At 44.0% G+C, this 21,925-nt stretch overlaps 1 protein-coding gene across 2 annotated transcripts in view; it reads right to left on the bottom strand.

Moving 5' to 3' along the window:
- ADAMTSL3 (ADAMTS like 3) overlaps positions 1-21,925 on the bottom strand; it is a 2,197,206-nt gene that overhangs the window by 36,144 nt on the left and 2,139,137 nt on the right. For both annotated transcript variants that reach the window (XM_069222572.1, XM_069222573.1), the window contains one exon: positions 14,485-14,689. In XM_069222572.1, the coding sequence (XP_069078673.1) occupies positions 14,485-14,689 (205 nt within the window). The remainder of the gene's footprint in view (positions 1-14,484; positions 14,690-21,925) is intronic.

The following is a 21,925-nucleotide window of genomic DNA, read 5'->3' as shown; positions in this document are numbered from 1 at the left end:
TGAGACATGATTACAGAGCTACTTATGTGGGTGGCACAACCAGTACTGCAGGCCATCTAGAAGCATTTGATTTACAGGCCCAGGGCATCCTCTAGTGCACTGTACAAGGGACTTGCTAATAAATCAAATATGCCAGTCATGGATAAGCCAATTACATACACATTTTGTAAAGGAGCACTTGCACTTTAGCACTGTGGTAAAGTGCCTAAAGTAACAAAAACAGAAAAATCAGAGTCCAGCACACATCAACAACCTGAGGAACAGAGGCAAAAAGTTAAGGGAGACCACGCCAAGGATGAAAAGTCTAACAGTTTGCAATCATGACTCTGGTTGCAAGCCACTGAAAAATGACTGATCTCCAAGTTGGGGTGGTCATTCGTTAGCAAAGGGGAAAGGGTCCCTTCCAAGTACTGAATCAATATTCAATGTATCATTTGTTTGCAACCATAGTTTCAGCCACAAAGTTGGAGTGGTGACCCATAACCCATTAGGAACGGGTCTCTTTTGGGCCCCTTCCACTAGGTGGGAAAAGGCTTTACAGAGAGATAGCAGCAGTCTTGGAACTGCTGCTATCTTTCAGTAAAACCTTTTAAGTGAAGAAAACTTTTTTTTAAAACAGTCCCTTTCCCTTTAAGGAAAATGGGCTGCATTCGAAAAAAACAGTTATTTAAACACAATCGCAGACGTGGTGGTCTGCTGACCTTTGCGGGTCACAATTCCTATCATTGTGGCCAATCAGAGTGAGCCACAGTTTGCAACCTACCTTATGAATATTAATGAGGTAGGTCAGATTGCAACGGCACTATGATTTAGAATTTTGTGAACTGACCTATTGGTAGATAAGTCAGCTTGTAAAATTCTACATTAGGTGGAAAATACTGGCCGCAAATTGCAACCAATTTTTAGGACCAGTATAATTACACATGTGATATTATTTTCTTTAAATTTGGGTGCTAGCCAGTTTTTATCTTCGTGCCTTTACAGGGTGATATCATATTTTCTTCATCAGGTAAAATGAAAGTGATTGTACTAATTTTCCTTTCAGTTGGAATGTGAATCTGAATGTGGAATTATAGACAGAATTTGCTTCCTTAGATTTAGGCAGGACTTGAGTCCCAAGTCAAAGTAGGCAAACTAGGCAATGTAATATTTTTGTTTTTTGCATAAGCCTTGCAGCAGAAGGTAGGTGTCATTAGAGTACTGCTGTGTATTTTAGATAAGTGTAAAAACCATGCAATGCTTAGTGTGATTTCCAATTTTCTGTATCCTTCGGTTCAAAATTTGCAGACCTACTGATAGTATTAGCCAAACAACAAATTGCTAAATGCTGGAAGTCTCCCACATCCCCGTGCCTTGACCGATGGTATGTATACCCTGGTAGAATGGTGCAGGCAGAGATGACAGCATTGGTCAAACTATTCAATGGTGTGAAACAAAGGCAAAGATGTGATGAATGGGATTTGTGTCTGTATAAACTTAAAAAAACAGATGACACCAGGACACTGTAATCAGACCAGACAAGAATGGGTACCTAAATGGATTGATCAGTTAAGCATTTTCATTACTTATTAATACAATGTTTTAATAACATACAGATCAATTATAATTTAAAATGAATACTTTACATCTTAAAATATTTCCCAAACAAATCCTCTACAAACTCCACAACCCACTTCTACCTTGACAATTTCCAAATACATTTAAAAAAAATGCATTTCGGATACACATTTATAAATTATGCTAAAAAGAATTAAACACACATATTATTACAAACATAATAATTTATAATGCTAAAATAACTAAGATCTATCTGACTAAGTAAAACAGAATATTTTGGATGATTATACTAAAGAAAATATGATATATTATTGTATTTTAAAAAAAATTTAAATACCGCAAAAAGGATATAGTTTTACCTTCGATATTCCACTACATTATTGACATCGCAATTCCATGTTTGTGACCCACAATATTTTTTGCCAGTATTTTGGATAACCACTGATTTCAAGTTCAACCCAACTACTCTATCTAGGTCTATCATACTTCAGGCTTCTCAAAGATAGATACTGTCACAGCAATGAGGAAGTGCATTTGGTAGAAGGTGCTACGGATTGTTTTAACCCCTTCTGTGCCCAGGACGTAATGGTTACGTCCTGAGGCACAGTGCTGCTGTGCCCAGGACGTAACCATTACGTCCTGTGCACAGAGCCCAGAGGGAGCGCTCTCGCTCCCTCTGTGGGGTTCCCCCCCACCCCCCCAAGTCAGGGATGGAAGGGGAAGCCCTTCCCCTCCCACCCCCCCAACCCCCACTGTGACGTCAGCGCGCGAGCGCGCGCTGATTAGTCACAGGGTCTCCCCCATCGCGCTGGAAGCAGAGCTTCCAGCGCGATTGAAAAAGCTTTTGCTTTTGCATTTCTTTTTCAATCCCATGGGGGAGGCCCGAGAGGCTTCAAAGGGAAGGAAATGTATTTCCTTCCCTTTGAAGTCTCTCACAGGTTTCAAAAGCCGGATTGCTTGCAATCCGGCTTTTGAAACCCCACTAGACACCAGGGATTTTTTTTTTTCTTCTTGATATTGGCAAAAGGGAGCGACCCCTTGGGCAAGGGCAGATTGGCCTATTATTAGGCCGATCTGCCCCCAGGGGGGGCAAAAACCTCTATGCACCAGGGACCATTTTATTATTATTATTTTTTTTTTGTGATGAATTCTTTTTTTTTTAGGTGGGGAGCGATCCCTTAGGCAAGGGTCGCTCCCCTACGGGGCAATATATATTTAGGCCATTTCTGCCCCCCTTGGGGGCAGATTGGCCTATTTTGATAAGGCCAATCTGCCCCCAAGGGGGGCAGAAACCATTAGACACCAGGGAGTTTGTTTTTGCGCGCGAATGTCACGCAACAAAGCGACCCCTTTGGCAAGGGTCGCTCCCAGGGGGGGCAATTTTTTGGGAAGGCCTTTTCTGCCCCCCCTGGGGGCAGATCGGCCTATTATTAGGCCGATCTGCCCCCAGGGGGGGAAGAAACCTCTAGGCGCCAGGGCAAATTTTTTTTTTGTGTTTTTTTTTTTTGTTCTTTTTTTTTTTTTAGAGATGGGGAGCGACCCATCAGGCAAGGGTCGCTCCCCTGGGGGGGCAAATTGTATTTAGACCATTTCTGCCCCCCTGGGGGCAGATTGGCCAATTTTAGGTCAATCTGCCCCCAAGGGGGCAGAAACCACTAGGCACCGGGGATTTGTTTTTTGGCGCCAATGTCACGCAGGGGGAGCGACCCCGTAGGCAAGGGTCGCTCCCGAGGGGGGGAGGTGGGGGTTGGGGGGGCAAATTTATTTTAGGCCATTTCTGCCCCCCCGGGGGACAGATCGGCCTATTATTAGGCCGAACTGCCCCCGGGGGGGGGCAGAACACTCTAGGCGCCAGGGCAATTTTTTTTGTGTGTTTTTTTTTTGTTGTTTCTTTTTTTAGAGATGGGGAGCGACCCATCAGGCAAGGGTCGCTCCCCTGGGGGGGCAAATTGTATTTAGACCATTTCTGCCCCCCTGGGGGCAGATTGGCCAATTTTAGGTCAATCTGCCCCCAAGGGGGCAGAAACCACTAGGCACCGGGGATTTGTTTTTTGGCACCAATGTCACGCAGGGGGAGCGACCCCGTAGGCAAGGGTCGCTCCCGGGGGGGGGGGGGGTTGGGGGGGCAAATTTATTTTAGGCCATTTCTGCCCCCCCGGGGGACAGATTGGCCTATTATTAGGCCGAACTGCCCCCGGGGGGGGGGGGGCAGAACACTCTAGGCGCCAGGGCAATTTTTTTTTGTGTTTTTTTTTTTTGTTGTTTCTTTTTTTAGAGATGGGGAGGGACCCATCAGGCAAGGGTCGCTCCCCTGGGGGGGCAAATTGTATTTAGACCATTTCTGCCCCCCTGGGGGCAGATTGGCCAATTGTAGGTCAATCTGCCCCCAAGGGGGCAGAAACCACTAGGCACCGGGGATTTGTTTTTTGGCGCCAATGTCACGCAGGGGGAGCGACCCCGTAGGCAAGGGTCGCTCCCGAGGGGGGGGTGGGGGTTGGGGGGGCAAATTTATTTTAGGCCATTTCTGCCCCCCGGGGGACAGATCGGCCTATTATTAGGCCGAACTGCCCCTGGGGGGGGGGGGGCAGAACATTCTAGGCGCCAGGGCAATTTTTTTTTTGTGTTTTTTTTTTTTGTTGTTTCTTTTTTTAGAGATGGGGAGCGACCCATCAGGCAAGGGTCGCTCCCCTGGGGGGCAAATTGTATTTAGACCATTTCTGCCCCCCTGGTGGCAGATTGGCCAATTTTAGGTTAATCTGCCCCCAAGGGGGCAGAAACCACTAGGCACCGGGGATTTGTTTTTTGGCACCAATGTCACGCAGGGGGAGCGACCCCGTAGGCAAGGGTCGCTCCCGGGGGGGGGTGGGGGTTGGGGGGGCAAATTTATTTTAGGCCATTTCTGCCCCCCACGGGGGACAGATCGGCCTAATATTAGGCCGAACTGCCCCCGGGGGGGGGGGGCAGAACACTCAAGGCACCAGGGCAATTTTTTTTTTGTGTTTTTTTTTTGTTGTTGTTTCTTTTTTTAGAGATGGGGAGCGACCCATCAGGCAAGGGTCGCTCCCCTGGGGGGGGCAAATTGTATTTAGACCATTTCTGCCCCCCTGGGGGCAGATTGGCCAATTTTAGGTCAATCTGCCCCCAAGGGGGCAGAAACCACTAGGCACCGGGGATTTGTTTTTTGGCACCAATGTCACGCAGGGGGAGCGACCCCGTAGGCAAGGGTCGCTCCCGGGGGGGGGGGGGTGGGGGTTGGGGGGGCAAATTTGTTTTAGGCCATTTCTGCCCCCCCGGGGGACAGATCGGCCTATTATTAGGCCGAACTGCCCCCGGGGGGGGGGGGGGGGCAGAACACTCTAGGCGCCAGGGCAATTTTTTTTTTGTGTTTTTTTTTTTTGTTGTTTCTTTTTTTAGAGATGGGGAGCGACCCATCAGGCAAGGGTCGCTCCCCTGGGGGGGCAAATTGTATTTAGACCATTTCTGCCCCCCTGGGGGCAGATTGGTCAATTTTAGGTCAATCTGCCCCCAAGGGGGCAGAAACCACTAGGCACCGGGGATTTGTTTTTTGGCGCCAATGTCACGCAGGGGGAGCGACCCCGTAGGCAAGGGTCGCTCCCGGGGGGGGGGTGGGGGTTGGGGGGGCAAATTTGTTTTAGGCCATTTCTGCCCCCCCGGGGGACAGATCGGCCTATTATTAGGCCGAACTGCCCCCGGGGGGGGGGCAGAACACTCTAGGCGGCAGGGCAATTTTTTTTTGTGTTTTTTTTTTTTGTTGTTTCTTTTTTTAGAGATGGGGAGCGACCCATCAGGCAAGGGTCGCTCCCCTGGGGGGGCAAATTGTATTTAGACCATTTCTGCCCCCCTGGGGGCAGATTGGCCAATTTTAGGTCAATCTGCCCCCAAGGGGGCAGAAACCACTAGGCACCGGGGATTTGTTTTTTGGCGCCAATGTCACGCAGGGGGAGCGACCCCGTAGGCAAGGGTCGCTCCCGGGGGGGGGGTGGGTGTTGGGGGGGCAAATTTATTTTAGGCCATTTCTGCCCCCCCGGGGGGCAGATCGGCCTATTATTAGGCCAATCTGCCCCCGGGGGGGGGGGGGGGGCAGAAACCTCTAGGCGCCAGGGGAATTTTTCTTTTTTTTTTTTTTTAGAGATTGTGAGCGACCCATCAGGCAAAAGTCGCTCCCCTGGGGGACAAATTGTATTTAGGCCATTTCTGCCCCCCTTGGGGGCAGATTGGCTGAGTTTAGGTCAACCTGCCCCCAAGGGGGCAGAAACCACTAGGCACCGGGGATTTGTTTTTTGGTGCCAATGTCACGCAGGGGGAGCGACCCCGTAGGCAAGGGTCGCTCCCGGCGGGGGAGGGTGGGGGTTGGGGGGGCAAATTTATTTTAGGGCATTTCTGCCCCCCCCCTGGGGCCGGCTGAGCTACAGGCCAAACACCACAGGTAGGCACCTTGCAAAAAACACCTCTGTTTTCTGTGAAAAAATATGTTGTGTCCACGTTGTGTTTTGGGCCATTTCCTTTTGTGGGCGCTAGGCCTACCCACAGAAGTGATGTACCATTTTTATCGAGAGACTTAGGGGAACGCTGGGTGGAAGGAAATTTGTGGCTCCTCTCAGATTCCAGAACTTTCTGTCACCGAAATGAGAGGAAAAAGTGTTTTTTGGGCCAAATTTTGATGTTTGCAAAGGATTCTGGGTAACATAACCTGGTCAGAGCCCCGCAAGTCACCCCATCTTGGATTCCCCTGGGTTTCTAGTTTTCAAAAATGCACTGGTTTGCTAGGTTTCCTCAGGTGTCGGCTGAGCTATAGGCCAAAATCCACAGGTAGGCACTGCTTTTTATAAAAAAATGTGATGTGTCCACGTTGTCTTTTGGGCCCTTTCCTTTCGTGGGCGCTAGTCCTACCCACACAAGTGAGGTATCATTTTTATCGGGAGACGTGGGGGAACGCTGGGTAGAAGGAAATTTGTGGCTCCTCTCAGATTCCAGAACTTTCTGCCACAGAAATGTGAGGAACATGTGTATTTTTAGCCAAATTTTGAGGTATGCAAAGGATTCTGGGTAACAGAACCTGGTCCGAGCCCCGCAAGTCACCCCTCCTTGGATTCCCCTAGGTCTTTAGTTTTCAGAAATGCACAGGTTTGGTAGGTTTCCCTAGGTGCCGGCTGAGCTAGAGGCCAAAATCTACAGGTAGGCACTTCGCAAAAAACACCTCTGTTTTTTTCCAAAATTTAGGATGTGTCCACGTTGCGCTTTGGGGTGTTTTCTGTCGCCGGCGCTAGGCCTACCCACGCAAGTGAGGTATCATTTTTATCGGGAGACTTGGGGGAACGCTGGGTGGAAGGAAATTTGTAGCTCCTCTCAGATTCCAGAACTTTCTGCCACAGAAATGTGAGGGACATGTGTTTTTTAGCCAAATTTTGAGGTTTGCAAAGGATTCTGGGTAACAGAACCTGGTCCGAGCCCCGCAAGTCACCCCTCCTTGGATTCCCCTAGGTCTCTAGTTTTCAGAAATGCACAGGTTTGGTAGGTTTCCCTAGGTGCCGGCTGAGCTAGAGGCCAAAATCTACAGGTAGGCACTTCGCAAAAAACACCTCTGTTTTTTTCCAAAATTTAGGATGTGTCCACGTTGCGCTTTGGGGTGTTTCCTGTCGCCGGGGCTAGGCCTACCCACGCAAGTGAGGTATCATTTTTATCGGGAGACTTGGGGGAACGCTGGGTGGAAGGAAATTTGTAGCTCCTCTCAGATTCCAGAACTTTCTGCCACAGAAATGTGAGGGACATGTGTTTTTTTAGCCAAATTTTGAGGTTTGCAAAGGATTCTGGGTAACAGAACCTGGTCCGAGCCACACAAGTCACCCCTCCTTGGATTCCCCTAGGTCTCTAGTTTTCAGAAATGTACAGGTTTGGTAGGTTTCCCTATGTGGCGGCTGAGCTAGAGGCCAAAATCTCCAGGTAGTCACTTTGCTAAAAACAGCTCTGTTTTCTGTGATGTGCCCACGTTGTGTTTTTGGGCATATCCTGTCGCGGGCGCTAGGCCTACCCACACAAGTGAGGTATCATTTTTATCGGGAGACGTGGGGGAACACTGGGTGGAAGGAAATTTGTGGCTCCTCTCAGATTCCAGAACTTTCTGCCACAGAAATGTGAGGAACATGTGCTTTTTAGCCAAATTTTGAGGTTTGCAAAGGATTCTGGGTAACAGAACCTGGTCCGAGCCCCGCAAGTCACCCCTCCTTGGATTCCCCTAGGTCTCTAGTTTTCAGAAATGCACAGGTTTGGTAGGTTTCCCTAGGTGCCGGCTGAGCTAGAGGCCAAAATCTACAGGTAGGCACTTCGCAAAAAACACCTCTGTTTTTTTCCAAAATTTAGGATGTGTCCACGTTGCGCTTTGGGGTGTTTCCTGTCGCCGGCGCTAGGCCTACCCACGCAAGTGAGGTATCATTTTTATCGGGAGACTTGGGGGAACGCTGGGTGGAAGGAAATTTGTAGCTCCTCTCAGATTCCAGAACTTTCTGCCACAGAAATGTGAGGGACATGTGTTTTTTTAGCCAAATTTTGAGGTTTGCATAGGATTCTGGGTAACAGAACCTGGTCCGAACCACACAAGTCACCCCTCCTTGGATTTCCCTAGGTCTCTAGTTTTCAGAAATGTACAGGTTTGGTAGGTTTCCCTAGGTGGCGGCTGAGCTAGAGGCCAAAATCTCCAGGTAGTCACTTTGCTAAAAACAGCTCTGTTTTCTGTGATGTGTCCACGTTGTGTTTTGGGGCATATCCTGTCGCGGGCGCTAGGCCTACCCACACAAGTGAGGTATCATTTTGATCGGGAGACGTGGGGGAACGCTGGGTGGAAGGAAATTTGTGGCTCCTCTCAGATTCCAGAACTTTCTGCCACAGAAATGTGAGGAACATGTGTTTTTTTAGCCAAATTTTGAGGTTTGCAAAGGATTCTGGGTAACAGAACCTAGTCCGAGCCACACAAGTCACCCCTCCTTGGATTCCCCTAGGTCTCTAGTTTTCAGAAATGCACAGGTTTGGTAGGTTTCCCTAGGTGCCGGCTGAGCTAGAGGCCAAAATCTACAGGTAGTCACTTTGCTAAAAACAGCTCTGTTTTCTGTGATATGTCCACGTTGTGTTTTGGGGCATATCCTGTCGCGGGCGCTAGGCCTACCCACACAAGTGAGGTATCATTTTTATCGGGAGACGTGGGGGAACGCTGGGTGGAAGGAAATTTGTGGCTCCTCTCAGATTCCAGAACTTTCTGCCACAGAAATGTGAGGAACATGTGTTTTTTTAGCCAAATTTTGAGATTTGCAAAGGATTCTGGGTAACAGAACCTGGTCCGAGCCCCACAAGTCACCCCTCCTTGGATTCCCCTAGGTCTCTAGTTTTCAGAAATGCACAGGTTTGGTAGGTTTCCCTAGGTGGCGGCTGAGCTAGAGGCCAAAATCTACAGGTAGTCACTTTGCTAAAAACAGCTCTGTTTTCTGTGATATGTCCACGTTGTGTTTTGGGGCATATCCTGTCGCGGGCGCTAGGCCTACCCACACAAGTGAGGTATCATTTTTATCGGGAGACGTGGGGGAACGCTGGGTGGAAGGAAATTTGTGGCTCCTCTCAGATTCCAGAACTTTCTGCCACAGAAATGTGAGGAACATGTGTTTTTTTAGCCAAATTTTGAGGTTTGCAAAGGATTCTGGGTAACAGAACCTGGTCCGAGCCCCGCAAGTCACCCCTCCTTGGATTCCCCTAGGTCTCTAGTTTTCAGAAATGCACAGGTTTGGTAGGTTTCCCTAGGTGGCGGCTGAGCTAGAGGCCAAAATCTACAGGTAGTCACTTTGCTAAAAACAGCTCTGTTTTCTGTGATATGTCCACGTTGTGTTTTGGGGCATATCCTGTCGCGGGCGCTAGGCCTACCCACACAAGTGAGGTATCATTTTTATCGGGAGACGTGGGGGAACGCTGGGTGGAAGGAAATTTGTGGCTCCTCTCAGATTCCAGAACTTTCTGCCACAGAAATGTGAGGAACATGTGTTTTTTTAGCCAAATTTTGAGATTTGCAAAGGATTCTGGGTAACAGAACCTGGTCCGAGCCCCGCAAGTCACCCCTCCTTGGATTCCCCTAGGTCTCTAGTTTTCAGAAATGCACAGGTTTGGTAGGTTTCCCTAGGTGGCGGCTGAGCTAGAGGCCAAAATCTACAGGTAGTCACTTTGCTAAAAACAGCTCTGTTTTCTGTGATATGTCCACGTTGTGTTTGGGGGCATATCCTGTTGCGGGTGCTAGGCCTACCCACACAAGTGAGGTATCATTTTTATCGGGAGACGTGGAGGAACGCTGGGTGGAAGAACATTTGTGGCTCCTCTCAGATTCCAGAACTTTCTGCCACAGAAATGTGAGGAACATGTGTTTTTTTAGCCAAATTTTGAGGTTTGCAAAGGATTCTGGGTAACAGAACCTGGTCCGAGCCCCGCAAGTCACCCCTCCTTGGATTCCCCTAGGTCTCTAGTTTTCAGAAATGCACAGGTTTGGTAGGTTTCCCTAGGTGGCGGCTGAGCTAGAGGCCAAAATCTACAGGTAGTCACTTTGCTAAAAACAGCTCTGTTTTCTGTGATATGTCCACGTTGTGTTTTGGGGCATATCCTGTCGCGGGCGCTAGGCCTACCCACACAAGTGAGGTATCATTTTGATCGGGAGACGTGGGGGAACGCTGGGTGGAAGGAAATTTGTGGCTCCTCTCAGATTCCAGAACTTTCTGCCACAGAAATGTGAGGAACATGTGTTTTTTTAGCCAAATTTTGAGGTTTGCAAAGGATTCTGGGTAACAGAACCTGGTCCGAGCCACACAAGTCACCCCTCCTTGGATTCCCCTAGGTCTCTAGTTTTCAGAAATGCACAGGTTTGGTAGGTTTCCCTAGGTGCCGGCTGAGCTAGAGGCCAAAATCTACAGGTAGTCACTTTGCTAAAAACAGCTCTGTTTTCTGTGATATGTCCACGTTGTGTTTTGGGGCATATCCTGTCGCGGGCGCTAGGCCTACCCACACAAGTGAGGTATCATTTTTATCGGGAGACGTGGGGGAACGCTGGGTGGAAGGAAATTTGTGGCTCCTCTCAGATTCCAGAACTTTCTGCCACAGAAATGTGAGGAACATGTGTTTTTTTAGCCAAATTTTGAGATTTGCAAAGGATTCTGGGTAACAGAACCTGGTCCGAGCCACACAAGTCACCCCTCCTTGGATTCCCCTAGGTCTCTAGTTTTCAGAAATGCACAGGTTTGGTAGGTTTCCCTAGGTGGCGGCTGAGCTAGAGGCCAAAATCTACAGGTAGTCACTTTGCTAAAAACAGCTCTGTTTTCTGTGATGTGTCCACGTTGTGTTTTGGGGCATATCCTGTCGTGGGTGCTAGGCCTACCCACACAAGTGAGGTACCATTTTTATCGGGAGACTTGGGGGAACATAGATTAGCAAAACAAGTACTATTGCCCCTTGTCTTTCTCTACATTTTTTCCTTCCAAATATAGGAGTGTGTGTAAAAAAGACATCTATTTGAGAAATTCCCTGTAATTCACGTGCTACTATGGTCACCCCGGAATTCAGAGATGTGCAAATAACCACTGCTCCTCAACACCTTATCTTGTGCCCTTTTTGGAAATGCAAAGGTTTTCTTGATAGCAATTTTTTACTCCTTATATTTCAGCAAATGAATTGCTGTATACCCGGTATAGAATGAAAACGCACTGCAGGGTGCAGCTCATTTATTGGCTCTGGGTTCCTCGGGTTCTTGATGAACCTACAAACCCTATATATCCCCGCAACCAGAGGAGTCCAGCAGACGTAACGGTATATTGCTTTCGATAATCTGACATTGCAGGGAAAAGTTACAGAGTAAAACGTAGAGAAAAATTGATGGTTTTTTCACCTCAATTTCAATATTTTTCTTTTTCAGCTGTTATTTTCTGTAGGAAACCCTTGTAGGATCTACACAAATGACCCCTTGCTGAATTCAGAATTTTGTCTACTTTTCAGAAATGTTTAGGTTTCTGGGATCCAGCATTGGTTTCATGACCATTCCTGTCACTGACTGGAAGGAGGCTGAAAGCACAAAAAATTGCACAAATGGGGTATGCCCCAGTAAAATGCCAAAATTGTGTTGAAAAATTGGGTTTTCTGATTCAAGTCTGCCTGTTCCTGAAAGCTGGGAAGCGGCTGAGTTTAGCACCGCAAACCCTTTGTTGATGCCATTTTCAGGGGAAAAACCACAAGCCTTCTTCTGCAGCCACTTTTTCCAATTTTTTTGAAAAAAACGAAATTTTCACTGTATTTTGGCCAATTTCTTGGCCTCCTTCAGGGGAACTCACAAAGTCTGGGTACCTCTAGAATCCCTAGGATGTTGGAAAAAAAGGACGCAAATTTGGCTTGGTTAGCTTATGTGGACAAAAAGTTATGAGGGCCTAAGCGCGAACTGCCCCAAATAGGCAAAAAAAGGCCCGGCACAGGAGGGGGAAAAGGCCTGGCAGCGAAGGGGTTAAAGTATGGCACACTAGATTAAGCATACCCACAAAACTATTATCTCAAACTGATGCAAAACACAGTTTTGAAAAACCATGCTGATATCCCCAAATCTATACATATGTTACAAGTAATTTCAGATGTCTACTACTTTCCAGCGGAATTCAGAACTATGTTTAACTTTTGATTGCACAAGACATTGATCTATCCCACCATATGAAGCACCCATGTCCTTTCAAATGTTCATGTGTTCAAGGTCACCTCTATCTGAGGTCTTTCTTTGCAGCATCTCTGTTGATTTATGGAACATCTTTCACAGGGGACAAGATCAACGTAAGACCTCTAAGGCTCCTAGAATCAGTGGAAGTTATATCCTATGTCTATCCTGTTCATTTACGTAATCATGTCAAGTGCTTGGAAGTGTTTGGCCAAAGAGCTTTGTTAAAATCAGAAAAATATAAATAAAGAGCGATACATCTCCAGCATCAAATGGAATTTCCGTTTGTGACTAGCACGCAGTCACTATTGTTTAATGATGGTTGTCATGTTGCCTGACAATCACTGCCACTTTAATGAATGCCATCTTTTTCCCCATACCAACAATTTCATACATCAGGCACTTATTTCTATTTACTAGTCAAAAATGAAGAAAACAGAGGGCCTTATTTATACTTTTTGGTGCAAAACTGTACTAACACATTTTTGCACCAAAAAGCTTTGCACCGGCTTGCACCATTTTTTAGCACCAGTGGGCACCATATTTATGGAATGATGCAAGCCAGTGCAAAGGGTAGGCTAGCGTAAAAAAAAAATGACGTTATAGTCAAAATAAATTACTCTAACTAGATTAGCGTGATTTTTTGACGCTAAGGGGCATATTTATACTCTGTTTGCACTGAATTAGCGTCATTTCTTTTACTCTAATTCGGTGCAAAACTAACTCCATATTAATACTTTGCCCAAGGCCCATATTTCAACTTTTTTAGCGATGCATTTGCGCTGCTTTTTGTGCTGCTTTTTGACGATAAAGTGGCGCAAACTTACAAAATACAATTGTATTTTGGAAGTTTGCGCCGCTTTTGCGTCAAAATGCAGTGCTAAAAAAAGTATAAATATGGGCCCAAATGTATGGAGTTAAAGTCATTTTTTGGAAGTGGAAACCTACCTTGCCTGAATGAGATGCAAGGTAGGCGTTCCTGTGCAAAAAATGACTCTATGGCCTTAACGCCATATACTCCCATGCAAAAATGGTGCTTTGCCCCATTTTTTAAAGCCTGGGTCAGGGCAGGCGTTAGGAGACCTGTGGGCCTATTTCCATGGTGGAACACCATGGAATAAGCCCACAGGTGACCTCCCTATACCCCAGGGGCACCCCCAATTACACCAGAGGGACTTCAGAGGATGGGGACCGAATCCCAGGTAAGTAAAGGTAAGATTGCATTTCATTTTTGAAAGTGCCATAGGGGGCCCTGAAATGGGCTTCCGTACATGGCACAGGGTGCAATGGCCATGCCCAGGGGACCCTTGTCCTGTGTGCTGGCCAATGAGTTGGTGGGCATGACTCCTGCCTTTTCTAAGGCAGGAGTCATGTGGCATGGTAAGTTTAGCACCATAAAATGACGCTAATCTGGTTAGAGTCATTTTTTTTACTCTAACCTGCCTAAAGTAATTTTTTGGTGCTAAACCCTCCTCTTCTGTACCGCCCGCCCCACCCGACTAAAGTCTTTTTTTTTTTTACTCTAGCCTACCGTTTGCACCGGCTTGCACCATTCTATAAATATGGTGCCTGGCTGGTGCACAGAAATGGTACAAGCCGGTGCTAAACATTTTGGTACAAAACTGAGTTAGTGCAGTTGTGCAGCAAAAAGTATAAATAAGGGCCAATATTTTGTAAGTTTGCACCACTTTTACATATAAAAATGACGTTAATGCAGTGCAAAAAAAGTATAAATCAGGGCCTTGGTGCTAGACGATCTAGCACCAAAGTATAAATATTGAGTTAGTTTTGCACTGGATTAGAGTGAAAAAAATTACGCTAATTTGGTGCAAACAGAGTATAAATATGCCCTAGAGTATAAATATGCCCCTAACTATGGCGTTAAGGCCATAGAGTCATTTTTTGCACGGGAACGCCTACCTTGCATCTCATTAAGGCAAGGTAGGTTTCCACTTCCAAAAAATGACATTAACTCCATAAATTTGGCACTAGACGGGTCTAGCACCAAAGTATAAATATGGAGTAAGTTTTGCACTGAATTAGAGTAAAAAAATGACACTAATTCGGTGCAGAGTATAAATACGATAGATTTTAGTGTGATGATAAAAAATGTGTCCTCAGAGACCTTAACGCCTTGTCAACTAGAATGCATCCTTCCTTTTCCATACTAGTCACAGATTTTTTTTAAAAGAAGTTACCTTGCCCCATGGCTGAGCTATCCATCCTGCACATGGATTCTGAGAGCAAGGCTTCCTTCCGGGAGGACGATCGTGGTATCTACATGCATCTGATGGTAGAACGAGCACAGATCCATTGCCTGTCATTTGTTGACATGTTATATGTCGCTGCTGGAATCCATCACCACAGGAAGCAGAACATTCAGCCCACGGGCTGGTAACCCATCTATAATTTGAAAATACGTGTACTTGAAGATTTGCACATTAGTAACACAAGTAAAACAATCTGAAGAAACACAGTGATGCAATTCACTTATTAACAGTTTTCAAAATGTGCAGTATTTTCAATAGCTGAACATTGACTTATGCATACAATAAAAAGTTAAAAATACTTTCATGCAAAAAAGACATTGTGAATTAGTGCAATGTAGGCAGGAAAAATAAATTGTATTTGCACGTATATTGTGTGCATCAGTGGAAAGCCTCCTCAGTATGTACCAAAGTACCTTCATACTGAGCAATCAGTGGTGCAGAGTTGTAGAATGCACAAATCTAGACCGTGCCACTTGCACATTGACAGAAACCAGCTCTCTAACTCGAGCTTGGTAGGTGCCTCTACAGTTTGCATGGCCAGAACAGAACTCCTTTTGGTCTAGCTATTGATCTGGTGGCCACTTTCGCTGAGGAACTCATTTTCCCTCACACAGGAAATAATCAGACCGAACTCTCCATTCAATATTTTTTTTAATTGGGTGCTAGCACCGTCTTTGTGTTGTTTTGTACTGCAACTGAACTTATATAGCACTTACCACCCTTGGCAAGTACCACGCCACTCCATAGCCCAGAGGTAGCGGTTATGAATTATGTTTATATATTTGCTGGTTGTGCTCTAAAGAAACTGTAGAATTTCCTCAATTTTCCATTTTCCATTTTCAAGTGAGGATGTATTACGTTATTAGGAGTTAGGTGTAATTATTAGAGTGAGTACATGCAAGTTAAAAAGAGTCGTGAGGAAATGGGCAGAAGAATACTGGGGAAGGCAAGCACATGGGTGAGAGAGAACAACAAGTGTGGGTAGAAGCAGATGAGGGAAAGAACTGGAAAACACATGCGCTTTCATGGACTGCTAAGCAAAAATTAAAAAGTAGTTCCCTAAAAGTGAGCAGTGGAATGGCACAAGTTAGGAGTGTATGATACAGGGGGGGAAGAAACACTAGATGGACAAGGCAAGCCATTGAACAAGAAGCAAGCAAATGATAGTGACAATAATCACTGTTGGCAGGTACTGATAAAGGTGTGAAGATGTATTACTACCTTTGGAAAGACCTCAGGACCTTTGGCTAATTAATACTCATGCCCTAAAACTGTGAAAACCTGAGCACTTTAAAGAATGGCCCATAGCATTTCCAGGCACCCACAGTGCAGTTTCTGTAATTCGTTTCCAGTGCCTAGGGCTGTTGTCAGGCCAGTAAGGTACCAACATGGCTAGTATTTGTATGCCAATACTGTACAAATTGGAAAATCAGTCAGAGCTGTTACGTTTCCCCATGTAATACAAACATAAAACAGCAAATGCTAAACGAAATCACTTTAAACGTATTGTATATATGTGCAATCTATTACTCAAGGATTATTAACATCGTTTTGTCCGTGATTTATGAATCCTCTTGGATTCTGTTTTCACTAAAGCCTCAGATCAGTAAACATACTTCTTCTTGTTTTGTGGTCATGGATACACTTGCTTGTGTTTTATTTAATCGATTGTAATATTGCTACACGTTTAATAGGCATCTTGGTCAATAATAGGGTGTGCATGACAACTGACTTGCTTCTTTGTTCACTGGTGGCATTTTCGAAAAAGCAGGAAAATTCACATTGAAAAAGTATCATTTTTAATAATTGTCTCTCAATGCAGGGATAAGTGATGATGTTAAAGAAATACTCTTTTTAGGTCTGGTGTAGAGACAGCTTTACATATGTTGTTTTGCTAGCCTCTTGATTTCCAAAACAAATAATAAAAATATCCACATATGTACAATTATACATGGGCTTTCGGTCAGCCTTGTTCATTTATTTGTCTAGTAAAGTGTCATTCACTTTTTGCTCCCACCCAACACACCATCTAACAAGGACCAGTACTCAGGCAACTTCATCCATTAGTTGTCTTGCACTGTAAGTGACTGAATTATGCTTGTTTATGCCTGTGTCCGCTGTGGGAAAGAATGTGCACAGACTGAGAGGAAAGAAACAGTGCTGGTACCGCCATCTTCTGATCTATCATCATAGGTGCTGCTGGCACCTTTGTTGCTTACTGTCTGCAGAGACAGTGAAGACTACAGTTGAACCTGTATTCTGTTAGTGAGTGTGCCTCGTCTCTTGTGTGAGTCGCTCATTCATGTAAAATGATTTCAAGGAGCGACCCTTTCTAGAACTAGAAAACGGACCACAGAGATCGTGAACTGTTCAGCTACTGACTGAGCATCTTCAAAGAAAGGTCGTAATGGTGGAATGGTGAATTAACAATTTCAACAGAAACATAACTACCAAGTTTTAAGATTGCCTGTGTGTGACATTTCCATGCTTTCAGCATGGGTACGAGTGGCATCCTATTGGCAAATGAATGGCACTTAGAGTGACATTTTTCTCGCGAGTAAAACTAAGCAATCAAGAAGATGTAGAGATGAATATCATCAATTACCTATTTTGAACAATGAGAGGCTCGAAAAGGGCCTTAAAACTGCAGCAAAACCCCTGAGAAGGAAGGTCAGAAACCTACTTGTTTGAGAATGCTATGGGCAATCTAGTCACAGACTTGACTCAGCATAAAATAGTATAGAAGGTTAAAGCACCTGCTGCAAACTACAAGTTATAACGTGCAGGTCACAGATTTATATTTTATTCAGACAGCTCAGTGGATCACTGCTTTTGCTATAGATTTTTCTTTGCTATCTGAGGTCATAAGTTATAATAATTACACTACAGCTCAGTGAGTTCTCAACTGCCATCAAGGAGCTAAATGCAAACTAAAACGCATGAGTATAGAATATTATTATTTTTTTCTCAGTCTTTCATTATCCTAAAATTGGTAAGATGGACTCTTTTGGTTGGTAATACATACTTATTACTAAGTGCTATAAATACATATATATTAATGTACACATTCACACAAGTACTGTATTAGAGAGCTAAAAATGATAAGTTAATAGCCTAATATGCATTATTAATGTCCAATATGTGACTGCTGCTGTTGCTTTACATATTAAAGAGTAATAGTGCAATTACTCTTTTTTAGGGGATCGTTTCCAGAGCTTGCAGCGTTTGGTCTAACATTGGAGAATTTGTGATCCTTAGCACCTCTTTTGCCTGAGATGGGAGCAGGGCCTGGGCTGGGAAAGAGATACAAAGTAAAGAAGCCAGGCTCAGGCTTAATTGACTGGTATTCATAGCAACCAGTTACCTCTCCTCGGCCCCGGCTCACTCCCTGGAGCACACAGCGGAGAAGGATCTCTGACGGTATAATGCAAGGCAAACTAATGGGCTTGGAGCAATTTTCTTCAGAGACTCTTTATAATGTGTGACTTTACATTTTAGTGTAGTAATGCGGGGAACAAAACTAAAATGCGTTAACCTAACCCATGATGAATGGCACTTGACAGGGCTGCGGAAAAGTAAAACTGCCATGGAAATATAATTAATAGTACACGACTGATATTAATATACAGTTAGCCTCTTGCATATCTGCCAATATGTTAGTTAAAAATGATTTTATTCAGAGTGCATTGATAGAAAAATGTTTTCCAAAATAATAAGTAAAAATAAATTCAACTGCTGCCACATGTAGTCATTAACTGTTATTTATAGCGTGCATCACTTTATATTTAGTGCTCAATACCTCAGGATTGGGAGGGTTATAGAGTTATATGTGTACAAGTGTTTTTACATAGCTTTCTCCTTTTATCAACATTCAGTTCATGGTTCATGAGTGTTCTCCTTCTGCTGCTTCCCGCGTGGTACCATTTGCAACAGAAAATTGCAGTTCTATTGTATATGCCATGCTTAATCTTTCCTAAGAGAAGCTTGCCCTTTTGCTTTATATGTTATTTCTGTCAAGCTTACACCCCTGTTCCCCTGTGGAATACAGTGCTATAATCAAATTCCCTGTAACAAGATAGTTTATATTGCTGAAGATTTTGAGACATTGCGGACAGCTGAATAATTTAGAATGTAGGGTTGTCCCTCTTAGAGGTGTTTTAACTCATACTTGGATTGTAAAGCATGGCTCTGAGGTTGTATGCCATTGTGCTAATCTCAGGAATGTGTGTTGTGTATCTTAACTAGGGAGGCATGACCATTCGGCCTGACAGAAGGTTTTTTATCAGTTACACATGCATATACATCAATGTCTTGACTTAAAATTGTTGGTCAGGTGAAGGTTTTAAGAATTTGATCCTATTAAGGTGAATTCAATATGAACTTCTTTTGGAGGAGATTCAACTTTTAAAAAGAGGAGACACCAGTAAACTCTGTGGAGGCATTTTCTTTTTGTTAATGGGTAAATGCCAGTAAAGAAGGGGTAACATCCACTCAATGTGGATGACTTGACAGATATGCTATGTGTCTAGCATGTGATTAAAGGTTCTGACCATTACCTCTTGATTGCTGATAGAAAATTGGAAACAAGCACAGCTTATTAAATTACTTCAAGTCTACAAACTCTAGGGGACTCTGCCACAATGAATGTTTTATGTAGTCAATAATGTTGTTAGAAAAGTCACCAGTAATGTCATCAGTGACATGATTTTGTAAATCACGAGTGATTTAATATGTGAGGTCATAAGTAAAGTGAGACGGGGACAGGTTCTAGTTGGCCCACTAAACTATAAATGGCAAATTTGACATGTTCTTTTGTTTTGTAAATGTTAGTTCTTATCTCATTTCAGCACCTAACTATAACAACAATTTAACCCTTGTTTTTTCACTGAATACATGCAAAAACACTTTTATCCACTGTTTTTTTGTTTGTTTTTTATTAATGAGGTCCAGGCATTTTCCTTAACAATAAGATTTTGCAAAACCAAGAGAAAACAAAAAATGCTGTAATAAAGCCAAGATGCTGGTGGCCAGTGCCAGACAGATTGGCTTTGACAATGCTTGTTTGTTGAGGAAACAAGTCCGGGATGGCGTATTGAAGGCTGAGGCTGTTCACTATTAAACCTTACAAATTAATATGTTTTACTTTGTATTGTAGTGTAATTGTTTTTTTGGCGTCTTGGTATCATGTTGTTGGATATACAGCTTTTCTGATCACAAAGTAATGAAGTGCATAGACATAAATTTTGTCATAGATGCATCAAAAAATAGCCCATTGCGAACTTCATCTTCTTACTCCTTTTTACAACAATCTTCTTTGAAGATATGACTTAGATTTGCTAATGCAGTCTGTTCATCAAAGGGGCCCGCTCCTCACTTAAGTTTTCTTGTATCCCAAGAGGCTGCTTCATTATAATATTTTCTTTCTAGGGCAGTTGGGAGCAACAAATACAAAATTGCCTAACTGCAATCAAACACTTGCCTTAACAAAAAGCCAAGCCTATTGGCTTATATTGCTCTTAGTCGGTAACCACTAGGTATAGTTATGACCACATTTCAATGTGGAAAGCATTTTTGATTTGCTTATAACTTTGGCGCAGTTTGACGAATCCTCACAATACTTTCTAAAAAAACACCTCTGCTCCTTCCTAAAACATTATGGGGTGGTCTGTCAAGCAGGGGATGAGAAAAAAAGGGGGGGAATGTTTTCCCCATTCATTTTCCCAAGGGAAAATTAGGCACAGCTACAGCTAAAACGGCTGAATGGAAGTACTCAAATTTAGCAGAAAGCTGGATCCTGGTTCAGAAAGCATGCTGTTTGTGATTTGACAAACCCATTCAGTAGTTTTGTTTTGGAGAAATTAAGGTTCGAAATGTATAGATATTTTCATGCTGCTGAGGATCTGCGCAGTCAGATTTCCAGATATGATTGGAATGACAGGCATTTTAGGACTCGGAAACTCAGTTTTCTGTCCTGAATGAAGAAAAAAAAAAAACATACCCAGGGCACGGTAGGGATGCCCGTCTCCCCTAGGCTTGCTTGGTGGGGGTCCCATGACTCAATATTTTTTCTTTTCTCAGCATGGTGGATCCACAAGGATTTGCAGTGCTGAGAATAAAAGTGGGTTCTTGCCCATTTTCAAAATGAGCCCCCTAGTGTGGATCAGGGAGGGTCGGCAGTTGTAATGTTTAGCTCCCCAAGCCTTTTTCAAACATTGGGTAATCTATCCTCCAGGACTGCATTTTATTAAAAGGGGAAGTGGGAGCACCTTAAATAGGCCCAGTATCACCTTCCTTTAGGGGCCTATATCAATAAAAGGGGAGGGAGTGTGCACCCCTCCTCCCAGAGCCTTAATTAGGCCAGAGGGACCCCAATCCCCTCAGGGCCAATAATCACAATTAGGGGAGGTAGGTGTGCAGTCCGCTCCCCTAGCCTCACAGCGCCATCACCATGCATTGCTAAATACCTCAGCTATTACATCACTTATGACATGCACTATTCTATCATTGATAACATTGCTGCAACATCTGAAATCACATCATTGATAACAACACTGTGTATGGCAGGTTGTGAGTTATAATTACTTTAGGGCACGCATTACAATTACTTGAGATAACAATAACTGGTGAATATCAGTGGTTTTGTTAGTTTAAAATAAATGTTTTTACTGACATTTTCATCTACCTATAAATGTCCCTTTAACTTTTGTGTATGTCACATATATATATATATATATATATATATATATATATATATATATATATATATATATATATATAACCTAACTAAAACATCCCTGTAACCTTTGGCATTCTAAGTTTATATATATATAAATATATATAAACTTAGAATGCCAAAGGTTACAGGGATGTTTTAGTTAGGTTCTGAGTTTACTCGCAAAAACCACAGAAATTCAGCAGTTATAGTTAGAGTTATTTCAAGTAACTATAACTCATGCCCTAAGGTAGCTATAACTCACGCACCTGCCATGCATAGCTTTCTCTTCAATAATTTGACGGCTAATGTTACGTTGATATTTTTAATGATGTTATAAAAGTTGCAGTGAGTGCTGTAATATCTGGGGAAATTAGCAATGCATGGTGAGTTACAGTTACCTTAGGTCACTCGGGGGGTCCTCTCTATCTTCCAGGGAAAATGGGGGGGAAGACGGTGCATATCACTTATGTATATTAAGTGTAGGTAAATGGGCGGGTCTTCTATGCAAGTTTGCATACTTTTAGTTTTTCAAAGTTTAGAACACAATCTCTGGTCTCAGCAGCAGATGACAAGAAAGAACCCACTCGTCATACTATACTACTAGATACTACATGAGATATTGCACTCAAAAAAAGCAAGAACACAAACACCTCC

The sequence above is a fragment of the Pleurodeles waltl genome, chromosome 3_1 (assembly GCF_031143425.1).
Source record: "Pleurodeles waltl isolate 20211129_DDA chromosome 3_1, aPleWal1.hap1.20221129, whole genome shotgun sequence".
Taxonomy (NCBI): Eukaryota; Metazoa; Chordata; class Amphibia; order Caudata; family Salamandridae; genus Pleurodeles; species Pleurodeles waltl.
This window is presented reverse-complemented; position numbering and strand designations above follow the sequence as displayed.